General features: G+C 45.2%; 1 protein-coding gene and 1 long non-coding RNA gene across 5 annotated transcripts; both read left to right on the top strand.

The window, feature by feature from the left end:
* Positions 1-9,854: 9,854 nt before the first annotated feature.
* On the top strand, positions 9,855-14,274 carry LOC124686657. 4 transcript variants are annotated; one of them, XR_006997901.1, is made up of 7 exons: positions 9,855-9,976; positions 12,822-13,011; positions 13,114-13,181; positions 13,347-13,525; positions 13,605-13,695; positions 13,870-13,961; positions 14,092-14,274. It is a non-coding gene; the product is annotated as an uncharacterized LOC124686657 (long non-coding RNA). The 4 variants fall into 4 exon arrangements; XR_006997900.1 differs by having other exon boundaries at positions 13,347-13,411; positions 13,870-14,274; XR_006997899.1 differs by having other exon boundaries at positions 12,822-12,982; positions 13,605-14,274.
* Positions 14,275-16,219: 1,945 nt separating this feature from the next.
* Positions 16,220-18,046, top strand: LOC124689852 (glycosyltransferase family 92 protein At1g27200-like). The gene has a single exon (XM_047223313.1). It carries the CDS (start codon positions 16,220-16,222, stop codon positions 18,044-18,046), a length of 1,827 nt encoding a protein of 608 aa, XP_047079269.1.
* Positions 18,047-18,613: the final 567 nt, after the last annotated feature.

Genomic DNA, 18,613 nt, shown 5'->3' with positions numbered 1-18,613 from the left:
TTGTTGTTGTTGCCTCCGGGCTTCGGGGGTCCTCCATGGTTATTGGTGTAGTTTGGGCGGTAGGTCTGAGCAGTGGGCCTGTTGTTTCTTGGGGTGAACTCTCCAGTTGAGTTGTTGCGGTACTTCTGGGTATTGCTGGACCCATGCTGGTTCATCATCCGGCGCTTGCGGTTCTCGTTGGCTTGGTGAAGCTTCCCTTCCATCTGGATGGCGGAGTCCACCAGGGCTTCTAGGTCAGCAAAGGGAATGTTGACCACTACAGTCTGCATTTCATCGTGTAATCCGTTCAGAAATCTTTCCTTCCGCTTCTCGTTGGTGTCAGTTTCGTCCAGGGCGTACCTTGACAGAGTGAGGAATCTGTCGCGGTATTCTACCACTGACATCCTGCCTTGTTTGAGTTCACGGAACTCGTCTCTCATCTTCTTAATCAGTCCTTGGGGCACATGGTATTTGTTAAACTTCAGCTTGAAGTCTTCCCAGGTCATCATCTGTCCCTCATTCATTGCGCGGGCGCTTGTCCACCAGGCTCGTGCAGGTCCTGATAGGTAGTGGTGGCGAATAGCACTTTCTCTGTGGCTTCAACTCCCGCAACTTCCAGGTTGTTCTCCATTGTCTGGAGCCAGTCATCTGCGTCTCGTGGCTCTTCGGTCTCGCTGAAAATGGGTGGGTTTGTGTTCTGAAAATTCTTCAGTTTTGACCCAGGGTGGTCGTGGTTTCCATGGCCGTTGTAGTTCTGAGCGATCTGCTGCAGTGCAGCGATGTTGGCTTGGCGTTCAGCTCTCTCGGCTTCTCGGTCGGCCATCATCATTTCTAGCATCTGCATCATGGCGTCTTGGTTGGCGCTGCGGGTTGGTGGGCCATCTGAACATTGGAGTAGATGATAAGATAAGAGGGAAATTTCTATGGTTTGTTTGATTTAAAGTTCAAAAAGTTCAGAACTTGAAAACTTGAGTAGTGTTGAGGGGGTAAAAACCAGCAACACTTTTTTATTCATACCAAACATCATACATTACAAATCTAACACACCGTTGGTTTGAAGAACCATTCATTCGCTCTACGATACAAGGGGATCCTGATACAATTCACACCTACGAACGTGCTTTAGTGATACCACTCTTCAGGGTGGATTCTTTGTCTTCACGGGTAATATGCTTGGCGAAAGGCGAGGGCGTTGTCCAACTCCTTGCGGGTCTTGTACAGCATGAAGTCCAGGTGTGCTACATAGTGGTTCATCTCCGTGTGCGGGGGCATGGTCATCGGTCTTCCCATGGGGTCATGTCTTGGGTAGTAGATGAAGCGAGTGTTCTGAATCTTGTTCTCATTTTGTCCACACAGACGGGCAATTGCTTCTTGCATAGCTCTGACTAGTCCTCCCTTCCAAGTGTTCCCCGTTACAGAAAACCAAAAGGTTTCCCATATTGGGGCTCCAGGCTTTCTTCGCAGATCTGCAGTAACTTCCCACCGAGGTGGTCCTCCGGAGTAATTATTGAGGGGTATTCCGAAGAACTCGGGATACGGGCGTCCTAGATATTCCACTAGTTGCTTCAAATACTTCTCGAACATTAGGTTTCCTCCGTGGCCAAGCTGATAGGTCTTGCAGGTGTACCCCATCTGTGAGCAATTAGGATAAGTAAGTTAAAGAAGTGGTCAAGTGTGTAAAATTTTATGTAGTTCTACAAGGAAAAAGGTAGAGCATGAACTTCTCATTTTGAAAAGATCTCAAGGATAAGAGTGAGAATAAGTTTTCACAAATATTCACTTCTTGGGTTTTGAAACTAAGTTTGGCAGACGTCCATTCTAACTAGGGTCTCCTAAGGTCAAACAATGGCTCTGATACCTACTTGTCAACACCCGGATTTTTAAGTCCGGATGCCTGTTATGCCATACATCGCAATCCCAGGAATATTGTTGTTGCGAGACATAACAGTTGAATATCATAAGTCATCATTCATTACATACCATAGTCGTCTTATAAATAGAGATCACATGATCCAATATTACACAAATAGTTGATCTACTGATCAACGAACATATTACATGGCGGAAGCGTAACGAAAGTGGACTATCTAATCCACAGGCCAACGTCTGACGTCAGAAGATTCCCTAGTTGTCGTAAGCGTCTTGCTGTCCGTCCTCCTGGTACTGCTGCTCTTCTTCATAGTCTGGCCATTTGAATAGCCAGGGACACAGTCGTGAGTACTTTAAAGTACTCGCAAACTAATACTAGTATAAGTACTATTAACTCTAGTAAGGGGTTGCTAAGCTCTAGTCTATTTTGTATAAAGCCAATTTTAGTTCACAAGTATTTGATAAAAGACTCTTCATGTGCTAACTAACTCAAGTGGGAACATTAGTGTCATTTCCACAACTCAGTTGTGATTCAAAAACAAGTCACCATTCACCATTCACTTCACCAACATTTTGAAGAATCCGACACCGGAAACCGTATGGCCTTTCCAACCGTCCGTAACCGTGGACACGGCTATTCGAATAGGTTTACACTCGCAGAGGTTGCACACTTGTGCCACAACATTTGATTCATCCGTCGGGATAACCCCGAATCATCGTAACACAAGACGCGGATCATCAACCATAACCTTTCACTTACAAACCCTAGTATGAGCACCTCTCCCCATGAGCTTGGCCTCCCAGGTGAAGACCAACTCGTCAACCTCGGGAACCGCACGAGGCTTGGCCGTACAATTCACCTCAATTCACATCCTTTCTCAACAACGGAGGCAGCCTCGGCATAACCCCTATGATGTGTGTTCAGAGGGAACCCATACTAAGATGCATAAATTTCCAGTTAAGCCCTACCCATAATCAGGTATTGTGGGGGTACTCACAAATTGGAAAGGTATCGCATCCAAACCAATATCAGTTTTAAATCAAAAATCACCATCTTCTCCAAGTCATATCCACCTTCAAAAATCATTCAATGGAATGACTCATCATTCCAAGGTTTCAAATTCATTTCAAGTCACATGTTCCCATCTAGAGTAGTCAAGTTTTAGTATTTAGCACTAGCACTAATCATGAGGGGTGCTATCTTGCTTGGCTAGCTTGAGACTAACTTTGCTAATCTAGTAATCTTCTTAACTTAGACCAAAGTTAACTATAAAAGTAACTCTTTAATAAAACAAGTAACAACTTGTAAGGTAAAAACTTGGGATAGGATTGTTGTAAGTAAGGTATAACTAAGGGTGCATTGCCCCAAAGGGCTTTGCACTTTGCAAGAATATTAGCTTGCCTTGGTAGTTCTCAAAGTTCTCCTATTCCTCCTCTTGGTAGCAACCTTCCTCTTCCTGGTATTCTCTGGTGCTAGTGTCTAAATTCGAATACGAGGTATAATCACTCAACAAGGTTCAAATAGCTATACTAAGCACATCATCACTTCCCACAAACTATTCTAAGCACACACATAACACATTTAGGTGCATTGGTTTCCTTTCTTTAGGAAAAACAATTTCCTCTCATTACATATGTAAATGATAGTTTCCATTTAGTTCTTGAGGAAAATAATTTCCTCTCATTGAATCTCGGACTAGCTGAACTCTCCAAAACAAACACAACCTAGGTGGTTTGACTAACGTTTTGGCACATTAGACTTCTTAAGATTTAACTTCTTCAAACAATCATGCATGAAATCATGTTGACCTAAGTCAACCATTCATCATCATCATTTGGGAAAATGATTTAAATGAGGTAGGATACCTCATACCATTTAACAATTCTAAATATGATTTAAAATCACCAAGTATTTCATGTGAGAGTATTTGACCAGGGGTCCAAACTTCATATGAAAGTACTTGGGACTATATTTAAATGAAGCGAAACACTTCATATGATTTGCATAATAGTTTTGGACAATATCAATTGACTAAACTAGCCATGTAGTCCTTTATTTAATTTGGGCCATGATCACTCAAAGTAACCCTGCCATATTATTGCATAAACAATTAGTGTAAGTTAAATGTGAGCTATGAGAGTTGAAATCAACTCAATATCATTTTTGGGTGATTTTTAATAATTGTTTGAAGTTGCAAAAGTCTCCGACTTGTTATTTTTGTCTCATTAATTCTACAAGGAATTTCAATGTGAGACCAGTGTGGTTTGATAGAGCTTTTCAGTAGCTTTCCAACAATATCAAATTCATCAAATTTGGTTGGGTAGATTTGAAACTATTTAAATTTGAATAGGACACCAGTTTGTATTTTACAGATTTGAATTAAATCAATTTCAAATGGTTGGGCTCGCGCGGGAAAACAGATGGGCTGCGCAGCAGAGAAGGATTGGGCCGGCCCAGCTAGCGCTACGGGCCAGCTGACAGTGGGACCCAGCTGTCATTGGGTTTTAAAACCCGAATCAGTATGGGGGAGAGACGGCCGTTGGATTACAACGCGATCGTGCGGCGCACGATCGTCGTCTTCTCCGACGAGAAGGCTTACTGGCGTGGCGAGGCACGGGGGTCGACGGCAAGCTGGGACTCCGGCGAAGGTCGGCGACGAGGCAGGAGGAGGTTGTCGAGGACGGCGGAGCTCCTCGAACAAGTCGCAGGTCCTGGGGTGGCTTCTAGCTCCGGCGGCTTCTACGGCGGAGCACGGGCGGCGATGTGGCAATTGGACGGCGGCGCTGGGCAATGTTGCATGGAGAGAGGGCGAGGAGGCTCAGAGGAGGGAGGGAAATCGATTGGCGTGCTCAGATGAGGAGGATGAGCTCCCCTTTTATAGGCGCTCGAGGTGCTGCGAGGGTGCCGTGAGGGTCGATAGCGGCGCGGCGATTCCGGCGAGGGATAGGGGTAGGCGACGGCAACGCTAGGTAGACGACGTCAATGCGGTGCTAGGGAGCCTGCTGGCGAGGTGGGGGACGGCCTGGCAAGCGCTGGCGATGGCGAGGTCTGGCGGAACGGTTGCGGGAAAACGACGACGAGGTCGACGACGGCAGGCTGCGCGAGGGCACGGGCGCGTGTCTGGTGGGTTGGTGCTGCGGCGGCGATGCTCAAGGTGCAGCGAGGGGGTCCGGAGGTGGCGTCGAGCGGCGAGGCGACATGTGCTCTGCGCGCGTCCATGGGCGCGTGCACGACGTCCTCGGCATGGCCCAGGGCGCGACGCGTGCCAGCACTGTGGGCTTCTCCTCCGGCAATGGCGGGCACAGGCGGGTGTAGGGGAGCGAGGTGGAGCTCCAGGACATGGTGGCCAGGGTTGAGGAGGTGAGGAGAGGAGGGGAGCATGCCAAGTGTGACATGGCCGGCATGGCCATGTCCATGGCTAGGTGTGGCCTCCTCTTAGGGTTCCTATGCTTAGAGTAGGGAGAAAGGGGACAGGGGAACAAGTAGGGGTCTGATACGTCTCCGACGTATCGATAATTTCTTATGTTCCATGCCACATTATTGATGATATCTACATGTTTTATGCATACTTTATGTTATATTTATGCGTTTTCCGGAACTAACCTATTGACGAGATGCCGAAGTGCCAGTTCCTGTTTTCTGCTGTTTTTGGTTTCAGAAATCCTAGTAAGGAAATATTCTCGGAATTGGACGAAATCAACGCCCAGGGTCCTATTTTCCACGAAGCTTCCAGAAGACCGAAGGGGAAAAGAAGTGGGGCCACGAGGTGGGGACACAGTAGGGCGGCGCGGCCCAAGCCCTGGCCGCGCCGGCCTAGTGTGTGGTCCCACCAGGACCCCTCCGAGGCTGCCCTTCCGCCTACTTAAGGTCTCCGTCGCGAAAACCCTATCACGTTCGACGAAACCGAGAGAAAACCTTCCGGAGCCGCCGCCATCGCGAAGCCAAGATCCGGGGGACAGGAGTCTCCGTTCCGGCACGCCGCCGGGACGGGGAAGTTCCCCGGAAGGCTCCTCCATCGACACCACCGCCATCTTCATCAACGCTGCTGTCTCCCATGAGGAGGGAGTAGTTCTCCATCGAGGCTCGGGGCTGTACCGGTAGCTATGTGGTTAATCTCTCTCCTATGTGCTTCAATACAATAATCTCATGAGCTGCCTTACATGATTGAGATTCATATGATGATGCTTGTAATCTAGATGTCATTATGCTAGTCAAGTGGATTTTACTTATGTGATCTCCGGAGAATCCTTGTCCCACGTGTGTAAAGGTGACAGTGTGGCACCGTGTGGGTCTCTTAGGCTATATTTCACAGAATACTTATTCACTGTTATGAATGGCATAGTGAAGTGCTTATTTATATCTCTTTATGATTGCAATGTGTTTTGTATCACAATATATCTGTGTGCTATTCTAGTGATGTTATTAAAGTAGTTTATTCCTCCCGCACGGTGTAATGGTGACAGTGTGTGCATCGTGTAGTACTTGGCGTAGGCTATGATTGTGATCTCTTGTAGATTATGAAGTTAACTATTGCTATGATGGTATTGATGTGATCTATTCCTCCTTTCGTAGTGTGAAGGTGACGAGTGTGCATGCTATGTTAGTACTTGGTTTGGTTATGTTGATCTGTCATGCACTCTAAGGTTATTTAAATATGAACATTGAATATTGTGGAGCTTGTTAACTCCGGCATTGAGGGTTCGTGTAATCCTACACAGTTAGTGGTGTTCATCATCCAACAAGAGGGTGTAGAGTCTAGCATCTATCTATTTATTCTGTTATGTGATCAATGTTGAGAGTGTCCACTAGTGAAAGTATGATCCCTAGGCCTTGTTCCTAAATACTGCTATCGCTGTTTGTTTACTGTTTTACTTCATCTATACTTCCTGCAATATTACCACCATCAACCACACACCAGTCCTGGACAGCAAAGCACTTTTCCGGTGCCGTTGCTACTCGCTCGCATTTATTCATACCACCTGTATTTCACTATCTCTTCGCCGAACTAGTGCACCTATTAGGTGTGTTGGGGACACAAGAGACTTCTTGCTTTGTGGTTGCGGTGGTTGCATGAGAGGGATATCTTTGACCTCTTCCTCCCTGAGTTCGATAAACCTTGGGTGATCCACTTAAGGGAAACTTGCTGCTGTTCTACAAACCTCTGCTCTTGGAGGCCCAACACTGTCTACAAGAATAGAAGCACCCGTAGACATCAGGGTCAAGTGGTGGTAGTTTAGAGTTGGGAAAACACTATTTCAAATAGTGTTTGAATTGATGCCTATTTGCAAATTGCAAATTCTTGCCAAATTTGGTTTGGGTCTTAGGGTTCCAAAATTTGAAATGGTGCATTTTGATAAGTTGCAAATGACCAGATACAAATACAAGTGGTGGTGGAATTTTAAAAATAAAAGAATTGCAAAAATTGCAATGTGTGAGATTGTTGCATTTGATAAAAAGTCCCAACTTTGCATGAGCATAGTTTTTGATCCAAGATGAATTTGACATGGTGGTCTTTTCCAAAGTTGTTCACCTTGATGTGCTCTTGGATGTGGTGCAAAGAATTTGGAAAGTTTAGTTTGAAAAACTTGAAAACCAGAGGCTCAAAGTAGTGACCAGAAAAAATGGCAGATTTGACCATTATCATATGTGATCACCATTTGAGTTTGAATTTTATTTGCTTTGTGTTTCTTTGATTCCAAAAGTTGTAATAAGTATTTAGTAACATAATACAACTAATGGTGAAGGCCAAATTGGTCTAGGTCAAAGATTTGGAAAAATGGCATAAACCATATGTGAGGGTTTGTGATTTTCTAACTTTTTATTCTTTTCTTTTTCTTTGCTTCTCTTTGACAAGGGTGAGGTTTATTTGGTGTTATATTTAGTTGGGTAAAAGGTTCAAAACATTTTGGGGCAATGGGGGTGCCTAGGTCAAGATTTGATATCTTGGCTAAGTGCCACATATGCCTCTATGCATATGCTTTATTTGATTTTTGTTTTCTTTTTGGTTTCACCAAGATTTGAGTGGTAAGCCTTAAATTAGGTTTGTTGAGGTATTTCCAAACCCTCTACCAAGGTAGACAAAGCAAAGTTTAGTATTTGCAAAAAGTAGCCATAGGCTTGCATATGCCTTTTTCTTATTTAAGATCTTTTCTTTTTTTATTTTGTTTTTCAAAGGTTGGTGACAAGAGGGATGAGGTTTAGGGTTTAGTGGGGTTCACCATGGTTCACCACCATTTAGCAAAATAAGAAAGGTAGGGTTCAAGATTTACATATTGGGGCTATATGCCCACATATGTCTTTTTCTTTTATTTTGGTTTCTCAAATGTGACCCACTTTGTTTTTGAGAAGGTTATAGGGTTGAGGGTTTTGGAAATATGTTCAAAGTAGTAAACAAACAATCATGGCAAAACACAGGTATTAGGTATGAGCACTATGCATAGCACTCTATGTAAGAAATTTTTTTGTTGGTTCTCATTTTTGGAAAAAGGAAATTCATTTTCTCTTTGTTTTGAAATTTGGGATGGTACAAAACCTATCTCCTGTCCAATATCAAATATGATGGCATATATTAGCAGAAAGCAATAATATGAGAATACAAACTGTGCTAGAAGAGCAGAATAAAAAATAAAAAATGTTCATGAGATGCACTCCACCACACTAAAGCACCACCCAACATATGCGTTTCCAGGGGTTCACAATGATTATTAGAAAAAAGAGGAAAGGGAGAATGAAGGGAAGACAATATCTCACCTCATCCGCTCGGGCTATAGGACGGGATCGGGCTAGAGGTGGTCGGCCAGGCAGCGGGCCGCCCGCGCCTACCTTGGGACGACCCGGCTGCGGCGCTCGGCCATGCCGTCGAGCTGGTCGTGGAGGGACAAGCGGGAGGGAGCAAACGGCGCGGCGGCTCGAGGCTTGGGGCAGCGGTGGAGGGCAGGAGCGGCGATGGCAGCCGGCCGCGAGCGTGCGGGCGCGCGAGGAGGGCCTTGCAGGAGCAGGCGGGGGGAGGGGCGAGGCGGCAGCGGGCCGAGCGAGCTCGACGGAGGGCGTGGAAGAGCGTTGGCCGGCGGCAACGGTCTGCGTGGGAGCTCGGCGGCGGCGTTCTGTGTGGGAGGCGGCGGCAGGGGTCAGCTGCGTGGGGCGCGTGGGGACGACATGAAAAGCGCGCTCGCAGTCCACTCCTCCTGCGGCGTGGACAACATTCGAGCGGCTGGGGCGGGGATGAAACATGAGGGCGCGGCGGGATGCTAGGGTTCGATGGGGGGAGGAGGTCGGTCTGTTGCTTCCTTTTGTGTTTGGGTTTTCTGAAGCGGTATTTTCACTTATCGGTGGCACATATACGTAATTATCAAGCCAAACATTAGATCGACTAACCGCGCTGTTGGATGTAGATTGAGCGGTCCGGATGATCCCAATCTCCTTCACCAAACGCGTTGTATGACTTACGACCAACTCCAATATAATAGTAAAGATTTATAATTTTTTAATATTTGTAAATATGTTTAATATGTATTTTAAATAAAGCATGCATATGCAACCGGGTGCAGAAACACCCTGTCCAAACAATATCATGTGAATAGTTATGTCAGAACATCAAAATCTTTCTTCCTTCAAGTTCTTATTTTTCCCAAAAAATAAAATTTTATTTCAGATTTTTGACTTGTTTCCAGACAATGCGTTCGTACTCCTGCACCCGTGGATTTTCCTATCCCAATACACACTTCTCCCTCCTCACTCCGGTGGCCCCCGCCGCCGCGCCCTCCCTTGCCCTCCCGCCGCCGGCCCGAGGATCTCGCTCGCTCGGGGGCAGGCAAGGCCTCCCCGCGGACATCGTCTCTACCGGTTCCGCTGCCGCAGCCACCGCGCGCGCGTTAGAGGGCTCCACAGCGCCGGCCTCCACCTCCCGCGGCACAAGTGATGCTGGCGAGGACGCCCCGCTCCACCCTTCCTTCGAGCAGCCAGGGATACGGTCTCCGCCGCCGTCCTTTGCACACCCGTGTGCGCACACGCCTCCCAGCTGCAGCTGTGCGCGGATGACGGGCTTCCACCGACCACCGCTGGCTGCCCTCATGGCCAAGGCCAATGGCACGACTGGTGCAGCTGTCGAGCCTGCTGCGCCTTATCTAGGTGCGTATGTGATTCTTCTCCTTTCCTGGAGCATTTATTTCGACTCAGTTCAAACTATTACTACTATGTTGTTCCAGTTCTAGTAATGACATGAACAGATTGCTTGCCCTGTCTTGATTTATTAGATAATAATATCGCCTAGTTATTCTGAGAGTCTTCACACTACTAAATTTGTACAAATTTATGATCGTACTAATAATAGTGTAGTTGTTGGAGTTTCCCCAACTTAACCTATGCAAACAGTTAAAGAATTTGGGGAAAGAGGTGATTCATCTATGGAAACGATTGGTAATGTCAGTTGTGAGCCTTTCAATTTTATTCTAAATTCTTTTGTTGTAGATTAATCCTGAGATATTGCAGAAATGAATATTCACAGATCTAGCTATACGCCTATACCAGTGAGCATGGTAGTTTCCTTCCATAAGCATTCAAACAATAGGATCATCAGATTGTGGGAGGATCTTTATTTCTCTTTATACTAAAAGACTAGGCTCAAATATTATAAAGCCTGCTAGGTTTCTTGTGCTAAGGATTAAGGAGGATCTCCAGTTCGGCTACTTTTTGGTTTCTGCATGCAACAATAATACCACAAGAATAATATTTTATTGTACAAACTTGAATTACTAACTGAAAAACATGCTTCTATCAAATTTAATATTGATTTTTTGTTAGTTATGCATTAATAAAAAGGTCATCATTTTTCCAGATACCATAACAATTTGGAAGCAGAATACTCCAAAACAAATTAGTTAGATGTAGCTTTTGATTAAATAGATTATGCCCTGCACATTGCGGCGGAAATTTGTCGCAGAAATACAGAAACTTTGCAAGGCAACCTTACTGTTCTCCACGGAGAAAAACTAGTATGTATAGTCGACAAAATGAGACTACGCTGTAGTTATTGTAGCGTACCATTTCTTCACTATCACTTCTTGATCAATTTATGTTTAGACCAGTACTATGATTCGGTTTGACCAAATACTAGCGTGTCAAAATAGTGCAGCAACTCACCTTAAAGAGAAAATAACCAAGTGCAGGATCATTCTTTAGAAGAGTGAGCTATACCGAATTTTGATGCATATTTGATTCTCAGTCGGCATGGAAATGAGACAATTAGACAGTTAATCCTGAAGGCTGAAGCCAGCCATACATAGCTTAGGCTAAACCAACTGTTCCTAATAAACTGAAGTGGTAAACCACAGGCCTTTCATCGGAAACACCAATAGAAAAACTATGCTTCAGCAATGGAAGCAGTAGCAGACTCCTTGAAAAAATCATATGTCTTTGAACATTTGAGGTGGTTGACGCAACAGCTAGAGTAACTTTTGATATATCTTCCACCAACAAAACCAGAAGCACTTCCATCATGTTTCGTTCTATGCATCCACACATATATACTCTGGAAAAAAAAACCATTGAAATTTGGCAATTAACCATGGCAGAAAAGGAAAAGGAATGAATTTGCATATTTGAACAGAATGTCAATTTTAATAGAAATTACTGCTAACACACCATCATGGATACGTAGATTATTTTTCTGAAATATAGAAGCAGAGTGGTCAGCGGGTTCATCTTCGAAATAACACCACCAAGAAAAATCCAGTGTGTGTGTACCAAAGATTATTGTACTACTCAGAGCAAGCATGCAAACTTCACATCGTGTGTAGGAGTCCAAAAAGTACTCTACAGTTACATAGATCAATAAATATTTAGAGGAATAAATAATCTGAAAGTATATTGCTGAGAAAACATCAGGGCCTTTTGATGATTGTGTGAAACTCCCCTGCAACAGAGGATGCACCAAGAAATGATCTAGACTGATAGACAATCTAAATGGGAGAAATAACTATATTTGAAAACAAGTGTGAGCCGCATACCAGGAAAATGACATTTTGTTCAGTATTAGCGTGTTGGGGAAATAATCGATGGCATCGATCGGTACTCTACATGTAAAAGGAACAATCGTATAGGATATCAACCAGTTAACTTAGAATGCAGGAATCAGTTTATAGGAGGCAGAAAAGATCGGTTGCAGCCTCTTGTAGCATTGTAGGGAGTCCATGGATGCCAATACACATGCCTTGGAGGACAGCAGGAGGAAAATATATGATGTCTTGGCTGTGGCTACTGAGCTTTGATAACTCAAAACAAGGTTTCATCCACACGCGGCAGACGCAGATGAAGACAATCACTATAACCTATAGTAAGTTTCACAATCATTATAATGAAGTGGGCTGGATGGTTACAGAAAAGGAGGGGGAAATGAGAAGTGGGGAGGCGATGTGGTTAATTGGAAGTGGAAAGACTGCGTGCGAAAAGACCGCTTGGGATTTCATTGTTGTTTGGCAAAAAAAGATTTAAAAATAATATATGATGTGGCGCTGCTGCTTGTACTGCAAAAATCAGTAGTGTGGGGGTCCTATTTAGTTATAGAAGATATATCTGTTAAGGAGGCACAGTATTACACATGAAGTACACTAATTATCAATCTAAATATGACATATGTTCCACTGTTAGCTTAATCCACTGCAAAACATGTGTTTCGGTAGGTGTCATGTCCTGCTGATATCAGTCTTCGCTGATGTCTAAACATGTATTGTTACTATATTGCCTACTGCCCCTCACATTAATGGTTTTGTAGAACCTTGCTGTTTCAAGCTGATGTGATATTACTAAATTTTTGCTAGCTGGATGCTGGAAAATTTGGTCTGATAACAATATAATTGTTGGCCTTATCCAACTATATAATCTGAAGCTGTGGTTTTGTGTAACAGTACTCTTGTTTTTATGTAAACAGTGCGCAAGTTTGGTCACTAGAATTAATTCTGTTCATTTTATTGCCCAGCTTTGTTTGCCATGAATATGAAATGTGCAAGAAAATGGCTGCTGCTTCTTCTTTAGCATATGAATGTGTCGAAATAGCTTATCTCAAGGCTGCATACCACAAGTACGCCATTGCAAGCAAGGATCGTCAGGTGTTTCAGGCAGCTGTGCAGACTGCACCAGGTAGTTGATCTAACTGGTGAACAGTAAGGGTACAGTCAACAATGAACAACAAGGATTGTTTATATCTGAAATAGTTGTGGTTCGCACGCATGAAACATGTTTGGTTTCAATTTCGTCTTTGCTCAATGCAGGTCTTTAAAGAAAGTTCTAACGGCAGGTTTTGATCCACCTAGATCTCGATGGCGCTGGAAACTCTAATGTGAGCTTTCTTTTTATAGATTTTGAGATGGATAACAAATCTTGATAGTACTATATGAATGGTAGGAATAAGGATGAGATGCATTTACTTATTTTCTCAGAGCTCACTGTATCTCGTAGTTGGTGCATAAACGTGGGTCTAACCTTTTACCATTACTTTATCCAGTGAAGAAACGAACTTGTGTTGTCACTGTGGCCCTACATTTTGTGCTGACTGCTCAAGATTGCCAGGTAGCAGCCTATTTTGCTGTGTAATGTACTGCTATGCAGCCCACTCACAAGAGATCCCTGAACCATATCTGAATGGGGAATCAGTTCCCATTCCCTTTAATGTACTTTTAAAAGGTTCAAAGTACTATCTCTATTTTTGTGCAAGGGGGACTTTTTCTAGTATTGACCGGTTGCTACTTTCGTATTTGTTCAGGAGTTGGCTGAACTTGTGCACGGTCCATTTTCTTTGCCGGCTAGCAAGGGTTGGGGTAGTTGACATGGCTTGCAATGGTCCTCTAATTCAGGTGCATTATACCGTTGTTCATTTATACCATTCAAATTTCTCATGTTCGAAGATGATGCAGTTTCATGATAGATTTTCAGAAGTACTAAACTGAGGCATCTTTCAAGATAAACCATGTTTGTTTGTCTTTCGAAACTTGATAAACCATGTTTGTTGTTCAAAATGATCTTTTCAGGCTTCAGTTCTCTGTTTCACCACACTACTTGCTGTGGAATAGTGTAGACATTCAGAAACTGGACTAATAGCCTGCTTAGTCTTGTGAGCTGGGTAAGCCCTCTTTGGGCCTTACATGTATTTACATATTGTTCCCATACATTCTTTTCTTTCTTAAATAAACGAATATATTGTGCATGTAGTTCTATTGTACATTCTGTGTAATTGCATGATCTACTGACAGGGGATCTTTTGAATCAAATATGGCTTTCTCACTTCAAGTCATGTAGGCACGACTGAAGAGGTACTGTATCTGCTCCCTTACGACTGTGCTTGCTGAAGGAATTGGCTCCACCTCTTCCTTTTCAGATTTAAGAACCGTGTAATTTTGAAAGAGCGTAATCTTATTCCGTTGCGCCACAACCTATTTTCCGTTTGACATATGCCTACCTGCACCACCGAACCGTGTGGCGCTAACAATAATCATACAAAACAGGATCATAAACCATACAACGGAGAGTGCTAGTTCAGTACGTGCCCTGCCCACCACATTGAATTGCTTTGAGATGAACCTGGTATAAGAAGAGCAAAAGGGTGTACCCAGTGCTCAAAGCTCCCATCACCGATGAGCGAAATCCGTCCAGCGGAGGATCCTGAATTTTACACCAAAAATATCCTTTAAACTAGGGTATTCGTGTGTGGATGGCAGCTTAGGATCAACCTCATGAAAATCTTATATTCCCTTATGAGGTTCAACCACGTGGAAATGTTCTTTAATGTAATTTTCAATTTAGGTGGTCATGACCAAGAAACCACCGGCTGTCCTGGACTCCTGGGTGGGCTGGGAATGCCAGGCTTATCATTTTTTCTGTTAAGCTACTTGGAGCTCACATAGCTAATGCCAGATTAATCGTATCCTGGGGTGGAGCAATGAACATATTTGAAGTGCCTCATTTCGTACTAGAAAAGCCCATGTATGAACAAGGCTTAATTTTAGTTTCCACACTTAGCTACTCTAGGTTGGGGAGTAGGACTTGGGGGAGAGTTCTCTCAGACATTGTAGGATCTAGAAAAGGATATTTGTAGGCAGCATTTCCCTTGAATTGCTTTGAGATGAACCTGGTATAAGCAAATCTAAACATTGAGGACACAACTGGGGATAGTCTACCGCTTCGTCAGGCCCGCCCTTCTGGTATAAGCAAGCCAATGGGATACTTTGCAATACGAGTCTATTATTTGTACAAACACCCATCATGTGTAAATGCGCAGTCCCCACAAAGTTATTGGCCTGCACCATAAGCCAGCACATTTCTTTTTGGTCATTCGAGTAGAAAATGCGGTGTCCTAGAAACCTTTAAACCGCTGGGTTTTTAAAGGTTGTGGTGATTTAGGGAATGTGTAAGATTTTTAAAATGCAAACAAATAAAAAAAATAGGTTTGGAGAGTTTTTTTTAACAGGAGAAGGGACCCGAAGGATCCAGAAATTGCATTAATCTTCAGCGGTGCAGTACAAATTACATCAAGGACCCAAAGAAAAGAGCAATTACAACATAGTCCCTAGTCTGTACACACATGACCGTATAATAAAAACAAGAAAAGCCATCCTGAGCGGGGAATCCTGCATCGAAGCTGATCCGTAATGGCACATCGGGCCTGGAGGTTGTATCTGAGATGGCACCGAGCAATTACCGGTATCAGCGCTCGGAGCAGCCGCCCTTTAGCCATGAGATTCGGTGGCAGGCTAGCCCTAGGCCAGCGGGAAGCCACCAAGGATGAGCTCCAGAAGACTGTTGTAGTTTCAATCTCCAAACCTTCTCGCTCCGCAGTTGCAAAGAACAACACCACAACTTTTTTTTGGTCATTCGAATAGAAAATGCGGTGGCCTAGAAACCTTTAAACTGCCGGATTTTTAAAGGTCATGGCGATTTAGGGAGTGACTAAGATTTTTAAAATGCAAACAAAGAAAAAATAGGTTTGGAGAGGTCTTTTTTTTAACAGAGGAACGGACCAGAAGGATCTAGAAATTGCATTAATCTTTAGCGGTGAGCCGGTGACAGTACAAATTACATTGAGGACGCTAAAGAAAAGAGCAATTACAACATAGTCCATGGACTTTACACACATGACCGTAGACTAAAAAGAGCAATTTTCTTTTAGGGCATCGTATCGGCGGCGCGATCGGTCGGTTCGACCGCCTCGCCGGGTCGGTTCGTTTTAGGGCATCGTATCGTATATCGACAGCTAGCCCTAAACTCCGGTCTCAATCTCAATCTGCAAACAAGCTTTCGTTCGCTCGCGAGACCAAGAAAAGCTTCCTCCCATCTTTGCTCCCAATTTTCGACTCCCGCCGCTTGCCGCAAAGCTTTCCCGCCATGCCGAAGCAACCCCGCCCCAGCCGCCTGCGCCGTGTCCTCACCGCCGCCGGGGCTGCTACCGTCGCTGGTCTTGTGCTTTTCTCCGGCCGCCAGGCGGTACTCTCCAAAGCCCCCGTCTTCTCGCCGGGCCTGTTCCCCGGCGGCCTCGCCGTCGAGAGCTGGCCGCTGCCTCAGGAGCTGCTTCGCCCGCCGACCTTCCTGTTTCCGCACCCGTCGGAAGCCGACATCGATTTTGCCCTCCCGCGCCGCCTGTTGCCGCTCCGCCCCCACTCGCAGCCCCAGCACGACGTCTTCCTCCCTGATGAATCGGATGCCGCGGTCTTCCCTGATTCCGATGCCGTCCTGCTCCCTGACTCCGAGGTCCTGGTCCTGGCCGACGAGCCTGTGGACGACGCGATCTGTGCCTTCCAAGGTGGTGCCTCGTCCCCGGCGCGTGCTCTCGGGACGCTGCCAGGCCCCGGACGCCAGGCCTACCTCTGCGCCATGCCTGAAACAGAGCAGAGCATCCAGCCGCTCCAAGCGCCCCTGCTGCTTTCCGCCTCCTCCTCCGCTGACTCCCCCGCCGCCGCCCCTGCTGATCTCCCTGTCCGCCCGATGCTCAACTGGAGCAACCGCCTAGTCTTCGACTCTGCTGTTCTCGACGGAGGCGACGTCCTTGTCTTCGCGAAAGGTGTCATCCGCCGCCAGTGGGCAAACACAGCCAATCCCCCAGTCCAGTGCGTGTACCGTGGCCATGATGATGGCGCGTCGGCCTCCCTCCCAGCCATCACTGCGGCGCAACAAGTAGCCAGGTGCCCCCCTCCACCGGCTCTTCTTACTTCCCACAGCAACACCCAGCTCCGAGTCACACTGTCTGTCATCGGCGAGGAGCCCATCCCCTCCCTTGCGATATACCGTCCACAACAAAGTGACCTTGCAGCAGTAGCGCCACCTACGAGAAACAATATCTGTGCCTGCACAATGGTGCGGAATGTCTCAAAGTTTCTCTGCGAGTGGGTACTGTACCATGACGCTCTGGGCGTCGACCAGTTTTTCTTGTACGACAATGGAAGCGAGGATAATTTGGCGGGTAAGGTGGCTGACTTGAGGTCCACAGGAGTCAACATTTCCACCGTGGCCTGGCCTTGGACAAAAACGCAGGAAGCTGGCCTTTCCCACTGCGCCGCAGTGCACCAAACATCGTGCCAGTGGATGGCATTCGTTGATGTCGACGAGTTCATCTTTTCTCCGGACTGGAAAAATTTAGAGAGTCCCTCGAAGTCCATGCTTGAAGCACTTGTCTCGGTTGACCCACAGATTGGCCAAATCTATCTCCCCTGCTTTGATTTTGGTCCCTCGGGTCAAACAGCACATCCGCAGGATGGTGTCTGTCAAGGCTATACTTGTCGGTTGAAGACCCAGCAGCGGCACAAGTCCTTCGTCCGTCTTGAGGCTGTGGAACCTTCCCTGCAGAACTCTGTACACCACTTTTCGCTCAGATCTGGTTTCACTAACATGTGGACCAGGCTGGCGCGCATCAACCACTACAAATATCAAGCGTGGACAGAGTTCAAGTTAAAGTTCAAAAGACGTGTTTCTGCATATGTAGCTGACTGGACTGATCCGGTGAACCTAAAGTCCAGTGACCGAGCTCCTGGTTTAGGAGTTGAAGCTGTCGAACCACCTGGTTGGGCTGACAAGTTTTGTGAGGTAAAGGATACTCTTATGCAGGAATTGAGTGTAAGATGGTTTGGTACGGGATTTGCAGGCCATGGATCGTCCAAGTCAAAGGGTTCCCATGAAACCCACACTGGTGATGTTGCCCTCTCCTCCTCTCTTCCATAGTTTATAAAGTAATAAAACATGAAGCAAACACTCAACATGCCAAAATTAAAAGATAGCCCTTAAATTGAATAGTATACATATTTTTTGCAAAATATTTGTTTGTTGAACTTAAAATTTTCATTTTTTAGGGTGTTCTGTTTCAGGATCCTCTGGAAACTCCTATTTAATGTTTCTAGATGCTTTTATTTAGGGTTCCAGTAATGTTGGTACTCCAAGTTCTTCCTTTTGCAGGTCTGTAGTATTCAATGCATCTAAAGATCCATCATTTTATTATCTCCTGTCACATGTTAGCAGAATTTATCTGTGATATAGACGCTTCAATGTATTTCATCAGGTTATTGCGTTAGTTTTTGCAGGTTCTTGGCGCGCTTCTGTTGGTGCTGGCTGTTCCTCTGGGTGCAGGTGTTCAGTTTTTTTTCTTATTCTGGATTTTGGTTTGTTAACTTGTTATTTTGCAGGTGTGGTTTGGTGGGCGCTGGTAGCTGCTGTTACTGAATTTCTGTTTTTAGGTGAGATTGTTTTTTTCATAATTTTATGATTGGATTTTTATTGCTGTTTTTGACGCAG

The sequence above is a fragment of the Lolium rigidum genome, chromosome 2 (assembly GCF_022539505.1).
Source record: "Lolium rigidum isolate FL_2022 chromosome 2, APGP_CSIRO_Lrig_0.1, whole genome shotgun sequence".
NCBI lineage: Eukaryota > Viridiplantae > Streptophyta > Magnoliopsida > Poales > Poaceae > Lolium > Lolium rigidum.
This window is presented reverse-complemented; position numbering and strand designations above follow the sequence as displayed.